Here is a 7,905-nt window from a genome sequence, read left to right as displayed (position 1 = left end):
TTAGGAATGGACTCTATCCTGAATCTGTACTATCAGGACAATTTTGCAGCCTCATTGAGGGTGTTAGGTGACTTCACACAAATTGATTTCCTTACGATCCACAAACTCTCCCAATGAGTTTCTCTTTGTAGCTCTGTGGTTAAACCTACACAGCAACCCTTTCCTCACTGGATGTTTCTCTTACTTTCCCATTTCTCCAGGTTGGCATTGAAGTCTATCCCACAGCAAAGTGGATGAAACAGTGCAGCTGGGAGCAGAACATGGCCAACACCTTTGTCACTGTCCCTGATGGGTATTGCCTTCCTGAGCCCATACAGTACTATGGTGAGTAAAGCAACAGTTTTATACTCTGATAATATAGCAAAATTAACAGTTGAGGAGGGACACTGAGGTGCTGGAGCAGGTCCAGAGAAGAGCAATGAGGCTGGTGAAGGGACTGGAGCACAAGTGCCATGAGGAGAGGCTGAGGGAGCTGGGGGTGTTCAGCCTGGAGAAGAGGAGGCTCAGGGGAGACCTTATCACGCTCTGCACCTCCCTGAGAGGAGGTTGGAGTCAGGTGGGGGTTGTTCTCTTCTCCCAGGCAACCAGCAGCAGGACAAGAGGGCACAGACTCAAGCTCTGCCAGGGAAGGGTTAGGTTGGAGATTAGGAAGAGATTTTTTCTGGAGAGAGTGCTCAGGCATTGGAATGTGCTGCCCAGGGAGGTGGTGGATTCACCATCCCTGGAGGTTTTCAAGCTGAGACTGGATGTGGCACTTAGTGCCATGGTCTAGTGACCACAGTAGGGTTGGACTTGATGATCTTGGGGGTCTTTTCCAACCCAGTTGATTCTATATTTATGATATTAAACCCACAAAACATTTGAAAACTTTCAAGCAGCTGATGTTGAGATAATTCTCCAGGCTCTTATTTCACTTTCAATTTCCCCTGTATGCAGATGTTTTACCAGAACACATCAACTACCAGCTGCAAGACACGGATTTCCAGACTGCACCTTACTGCCAGTACTCAGCAGTCCCAATTCCTGCTCCAGCCCTGCAGTCTCAGCCCCCTCCATCCCCATATGGCACATATGGGCTGGACCCTGTGTACAGCGAGGGGCCGTGCGTCGTCAGCAGCTGTGAGCTCAGCAAACCTCCCTTCCTGCCCCCACACATGGATGATGGGGGATACCAGGGCTTAAAGAGGCCGAGATTAAACCACTCCGTGAGGCTGAAGGGGCAGGAGGAGCTGTGTGTGGTGTGTGGTGACAAAGCCTCTGGATATCACTACAACGCACTGACCTGCGAGGGCTGTAAAGGTGAGCACAGGTGACCTGCAGCTTGCCCAGAATCTGTCCCACAGTGCTCAGCACGTTCCACATCTGTGATTTAAACAGAGTTTGTGATCTTTTAAGCTGCTGTTTCTACAGATTTTCATTCCCCTATCATACTTACTCCAGATTCACATTTTCATAACCTTTTTTGGAAATGTCTGTGTTTAACTGAGCATTTCAAGTATCTCATTTGTGCATTGAGGACTCACTAGAACAGTCTCTGCTTAAGCAGGTGCTGATTTCCTTGTGAACATTTATTATAGATTTACTTCAGTGTTATTAATTTCCCTTATTTAATAAAATTAACTAAAAGCAAGTAGTAATTACTTGCTAATTATATTTTAACTTTCTACATGGGAGCTCTCTCATGAGGGACAGCACTGATCTCTGCTCTCTGTGACCAGTGACAGGACACAGGGAATGGCTGGAGTTGTGTCAGGGGAGGATTAGGTTGGATATGAGGAGAAGGTTCTTCCTCCAGAGGTGTTTGGGCACTGAAGAGCTCCTCAGGGCAGTGGTCATTGTCAGAGCTCAAGCAGCATCTGGATGATGCCTAATCATACCCTGAGCACTGGGAGCAGTTTGGGCACCAAGAAAGATATAAAGGTATTAGAGAAGCACTGAAGAGCTCCTCAGGGCAGTGGTCATTGTCAGAGCTCAAGCAGCATCTGGATGATGCCTAATCATACCCTGAGCACTGGGAGCAGTTTGGGCACCAAGAAAGATATAAAGGTATTAGAGAACATCCAAAGGAGGTAATGGGTGAAGGGTGCATTTCAAGTATCTCATTTGTGCATTGAGGACTCACTAGAACAGTCTCTGCTTAAGCAGGTGCTGATTTCCTTGTGAACATTTATTATAGATTTACTTCAGTGTTATTAATTTCCCTTATTTAATAAAATTAACTAAAAGCAAGTAGTAATTACTTGCTAATTATATTTTAACTTTCTACATGGGAACTCTCTCATGAGGGCCAGCACTGATCTCTGCTCTCTGTGACCAGTGACAGGACACAGGGAATGGCTGGAGTTGTGTCAGGGGAGGATTAGGTTGGATATGAGGAGAAGGTTCTTCCTCCAGAGGTGTTTGGGCACTGAAGAGCTCCTCAGGGCAGTGGTCATTGTCAGAGCTCAAGCAGCATCTGGATGATGCCTAATCATACCCTGAGCACTGGGAGCAGTTTGGGCACCAAGAAAGATATAAAGGTATTAGAGAACATCCAAAGGAGGTAATGAAGGTGGTGAAGGGTCTGGAGGGGCCACATGAGGAGAGGCTGAGGGCACTGGGGTTGTTCAGCTGGAGAAGAGACTGAGGGCAGAGCTCACTGGGGTCTGCAGCTCCTTCATGAGGGGCAGCGGAGGCTCTGTGACAATGACAGGACACATGGCTGGGGGGGAGCTGTGTCAGAGGAGGTTTGGGATGAATACTGGGAGAAGATTCTTCCCCCAGAGAGTGTTTGGGCACTGGAACAGCTCCCCAGGGCAGTGGGCACAGCCCCAAGTCTGACACAGCTGAAGGAGCATTTGGACAACCCTCTCAGGCACATGGTGGATTTTGGGGTGTCCTGTGCAAGGCCAAGAGTTGGACCAGATGATTCTTGTGTATCCTTTCCATGTGATTCTCTGTATGGAAAACAGCAATTAATATTAGCCAGAAAGAACCAAATATAACCATATTGCTAAAAACCAAACTTATAATCAAGGCAACGTTTCCATTTAAAAAAAACAAAACAAAACAAACCCGAAAGACACTTCAATTCTTTAAATTCAGATGAGATAAAGCTCCTCAGATTGCTTCAGCCCTAACCTGGTCCTTGTCCACAGGTTTCTTTCGCCGCAGCATAACCAAGAATGCTGTGTATCGGTGCAAGAACGGAGGGCACTGTGAGATGGACATGTACATGAGAAGGAAGTGCCAGGAGTGTCGCCTCAAGAAGTGCAAAGCTGTGGGAATGCTGGCAGAGTGTAAGTGTCCCTTCCATGCTGGCTGCTTTACTCGAGGAAACCTTTCCCAGAGTCAATCCCTTCTCAAGAGAGCTAAAAGCTACTGGTCTAAACTTCACTTCGCTGTAGAGAAATTCACTCTGGAGTCTGTAGAACTGTGGCATCTCCATGTGGAGAAACTGGCAATGCTTGGGAAGTATGTGCTCAAGCGGAGTGCTGTTCTTCAAAGATATTACAAGGAAAAAAGAAAGGAAGTACTAACAAGAGAAGCTAAATTTCCTGCACCTTGTCAGGACAGCAGTGAGCAGATCAGATGTGCTTTAGTGTTTAGAGGGAAAAAAAAAGAAAAGTTGCATGATAGTCTTTGATGAAAAATTCTGGTGTCTGTGTATCACAGAACCACAGGCAGAAAGAGACTGGAAACCCTCAGGCCTTTGGTGGATACTGAACACCAACTCACCTGACAAATCACACGTCACATCCTCCAGTGTGGGGGTCCTTCTAGGTGGTGCAAGACTTGAGCTATTCCTAATAAGGTCCTTCTAGGTGGTGCAAGACTTGAGTTATCCCTAATACAGTGATGATTTCAAATCCTAATTAATATTGCTGCCACTCCCACCCCTCCCAGGTTTGCTGACTGAAGTCCAGTGCAAGTCAAAGCGACTCAGGAAGAACTTCAAGCAGAAGAGCAGTTTCCTTTGCAACATAAAGCTGGAAGATGAGGGACTGAATAGTAAGCATGTGTCATCTACAACAAGATCTGGAAAAGTGGGATATTCTTCTATTTAAAATACCTCTTTTTAGCATTTCTTTTTACCCCTAGTCAATGTCACTTGATTGATTTCTTTCCTAACAGATCCCAGAGAAGATGGAACTTACTCCAGGGGAACATCAGCTTCTTGACCACATTGTAGCAGCACATCAAAAATACACAATTCCCCTTGAGGAAGCCAAGAAGTTTGTAGGTATCAGTACACTCAGCTGCACTGCTGAGCTGTTGTTATCCTCAGCACTGTCCCCTAGTCAATGTCACTTGATTGATTTCTTTCCTAACAGATCCCAGAGAAGATGGAACTTACTCCAGGGGAACATCAGCTTCTTGACCACATTGTAGCAGCACATCAAAAATACACAATTCCCCTTGAGGAAGCCAAGAAGTTTGTAGGTATCAGTACACTCAGCTGCACTGCTGAGCTGTTGTTATCCTCAGCACTGTACCTTGATCAGATGTCTTTTTTCTCTTTCATGCAGCTACAAGAAACTGCAAGTCCCGAGGAAAGTTTCCTGCGTCTCTCTGAGACAGCTGTTGTCCACGTACAAGTGTTAGTGGATTTCACAAAGAGACTTCCAGGTAAGTTTCTTCCTTTGGGAATATTACAGAAACCAAAGCATACTGGTGGCAGGAATCCAAGGAAAATACAGGCTTTAAGGAAATGTTTTCAACTGACTAATTTTTCCTTCTAATTTACCATTTACTTGTCCAGAGGACAACTTAGAAGTTTCACTTCAAACTTTTGCTAGGATGAGATTCCTTTTGCATTTCTGGTGTGGAGAAGAGACACTTTCTGGAAGCACATGGACTCCAAAATACCATCCTGAGAGACTCCCTTTTCCAACACATTCTCTGAAATCCAATTGACTTTGCCATTTATCATAATCACTAAAGAAAAATCAGATGTTCCTCCAAAGGCAAAGGCAGCACAGAAGGGACTAATCAGGTGCTCCTATTCATGTTTTCCTGTCATAAAGGAACAAGGGGAAATGCAATTAAATTCACTGAGTTTCAATGTAAAGTTGACAAAGTAACATCTGACAGGGAGGAGGAGAATTTTTTTGTTGTCAAACCCTGACAAAAGTCAATCACCATGTCTAAAGCAGGTGCTGGATGTGATTTGGAACTCCTTTGGGACAGAGCTGAAAGAATGGATGAGCTGATTGTTTTCATATGTTACATATCCTACTTTGATCTGGATGAAGAGAAAATCACTGAAGTTCCTTGGCACAGGAATTATAAGTGCAGATAATGAACTTGTCAAAAGATGGACAGAATATTAAAAAAGATAATGGATCAATAAGGGGAATATCCACAGTCACTAAGCAATATAGCAAATTTATCAGGTATCAGGTCAAGCAACATACATCAGATATTAGGAAGAATTTTTTGAAAAAGTCTTTACTTGTAACTCCCTGTGAATCTTCTAACTCTGGACACTGCCAACCTCTCCTCCTTTTTATCTTCAACTGTCTAACCTGCACACAAGATCCCAATAGCCTTTGGCACACTCATCACTTAACTATGTCCTCTTTTCCAGTCAAGGGTTTATTAAAAAAAATAATCATTTTCTCACCTTATGTTAAGAGTTTAAAGGCAGCCTCAGCCTTCCTTGATTCTCAACACAGACCTTTCTCTGCAGGATTTGAAAGTTTAGCTAGTGAGGACCAGATTGCACTGCTGAAAGGGTCAACAGTCGAGGCAATGTTCCTGCGCTCAGCCCAAATATACAACCAAAGACTGAGCGAGTGCCAACCCTCAACCAGTGGAAGTAAGTTGCACTAGTGAGCTTTCTACCAACACCAGGAGGAGGTTCCCAACAAAGAGCAACATTTCTGAGTGCCTGCAGAAATTATGGGGTGAATGGCTATATTAATGACTTGCTATATATTGTGTCAGGTTGAACACAAGAGACTTTGACCAACAATAATGCAACAAAGAACTTGGTGCCAGATGCCAAAAACAGAAGGGGTTTAATACCTGCATAGATCTCAGGGAAAAAAATCATTTATTTCCACGTTTTCCTATATTGATGGGGAAAAGTCACATGGCTTTGGGTATATATCTTGGAGACAAATATTTTAAGTCACTTTAAGCTTGGCTGAGAACTGTCATCTGTCTTGTTTCAGGTCATGTAAGACTTTCTGACCATGGGACGTGTTGTCATGTTCAAAACCTTGACAAAAACATTTATTCCATGGAAATGTCTCACAATGAGGAAAGTCCAACTTCCACTACAACCACAGGTAATGGAGGTCTCAGAATCTAAATGCTGGGAATCTTTTGCTTTGCTGGTCCTGTTGTTAATCCCCCTGAGCAACACTGTCCCTGTGGCCACTGCTCCCTGTCCTCTCTCCCTCAAGATCCTTGTGGCAGGAAGAGGTGGTGCTCATGTCTGATTATATCCCAGGATAAAGCCTTGAGCTATATATACATCCAAAGCTCCACAATGCAACAGCAACACAACTCTGGGTACTATTTAGGAAATTAACATTGTTTTCACAAAGTTTGTTAACTATTTCATGCAATGAAACAGCCTTACAAGAGGCACAGAATCACAGGATGGGTCAGGTTGGAAGGGACCACAGTGGATCATCTGGTCCAATCTCCCTGCTCAAGCAGGGCCAGCCCAGAGCTCATGGCACAGGGTTGTGTCCAGATGGTTCTGGGATATCTCCAGTGAGGGAAACTCCACATCCTCTCTGGGCAATTTGTTCCAGTGTGTGGTCACTGCATAGGAAGGAAGTTTATCCTCATGCAGGTAGAACTTCTGGGCATCAGTTTCTACCCATTGCCTATCTGGACACACAGGGCAGAGCCTGAGCCAGCCTCTGACACCTCCCTGCAGATACTGATGAGGTCTTTCTCAGTCACCTCTTCTTGAGACTGAATGGCCTCAGCTCTCTCAGCTTTTCATAGAATCATGGAATCATTCAGGTTGGAAAAGCCTCTAAGGTCATGGAGTCCAACGATTCACCATTTCATAGTTTCATAGTATGTTATGGGGTTCAAATGGACCTTAGAGTTCATCCAATTTCCTCCTAAGAGAGATGCTCCAATCCCTTAGCCATCTCTGTAGCACAGGTGTGACCTCACTGGATTGAGATGCAGGATTACCTCCTGCCATCCACACAAACCCAAATGTACTGAAATAATGTCCTATTTCCCTTCCTTTCCAAGGCATCACCGAGGAATTTATCACTGCCCTGTTCTACTTCTACCGAAGCATGGGGGAACTCAACGTGACCGAGACGGAATACGCTCTGCTCGTGGCCACAACTGTGTTCTTTTCAGGTAAAGCAGGGAAGGTGACAACAAGCTGTCACCTGCCCTGAGCATCCCCCATCCCTGCACCCACCCCTCACAGCAACTTTTCACTATCTGAAGGGCAACAGGGAGCCAGAGAGACTCTGTGTTAGGAACTGCAGTGACAGGACAAGGGTGGGTTCAAACTGAAGGAAGGAAAGTTTAGGTTGGATGTGAGAAAAAAGTTTTTTACTCTGAGGGTGGTGAGACACTGGAAGAGGTTGCCCAAGGATGTGGTGGCTGCTCCAACCCTGGCAATGTTTAAGGCCAGGCTGGATGAGCCTTGAGCAACCTGATCTAGTGAGGAGGTGTCCCTGCCCAGGGCAGGGGTTGGGGTGGATGATCTGTCAGGTCCACCCTTAAAATTCTACGACTCTGACTCTGTGCTTTCCCCACCCGCCCGCTCCTGCGGAACAAGCGCCACGTGGAGGAACTTCAGGAGCCTCTGCTGGGCATCCTGTACAAGTACTCGAAGCTGCAGCACCCCGAGGACCCGCAGCACTTCGCGCGGCTGTTGGGGCGCCTGACCGAGCTGCGCTCGCTGGACCACGCACACGCGGAGGTGCTGCT

General features: G+C 45.6%; 1 protein-coding gene across 1 annotated transcript; it reads left to right on the top strand.

Moving 5' to 3' along the window:
• Positions 1-233: 233 nt before the first annotated feature.
• On the top strand, positions 234-7,897 carry LOC103799092 (bile acid receptor-like; the record flags this gene model as incomplete). The annotated part of the gene is made up of 10 exons (XM_009071389.1): positions 234-324; positions 937-1,299; positions 3,138-3,278; positions 3,886-4,025; positions 4,114-4,218; positions 4,509-4,608; positions 5,672-5,800; positions 6,159-6,275; positions 7,210-7,320; positions 7,728-7,897. Coding segments are annotated over exons 1-10 (1,467 nt in total), but the record flags the coding sequence as incomplete, so codon positions are not given.
• Between the last annotated feature and the right edge of the window lie 8 nt (positions 7,898-7,905).

Source organism: Acanthisitta chloris, unplaced genomic scaffold, assembly GCF_000695815.1.
Source record: "Acanthisitta chloris isolate BGI_N310 unplaced genomic scaffold, ASM69581v1 scaffold17323, whole genome shotgun sequence".
NCBI classification, from domain to species: Eukaryota; Metazoa; Chordata; class Aves; order Passeriformes; family Acanthisittidae; genus Acanthisitta; species Acanthisitta chloris.
The sequence above is the reverse complement of the archived record's forward strand: the minus strand, read 5'-3'. Positions and strand labels throughout refer to the sequence as shown.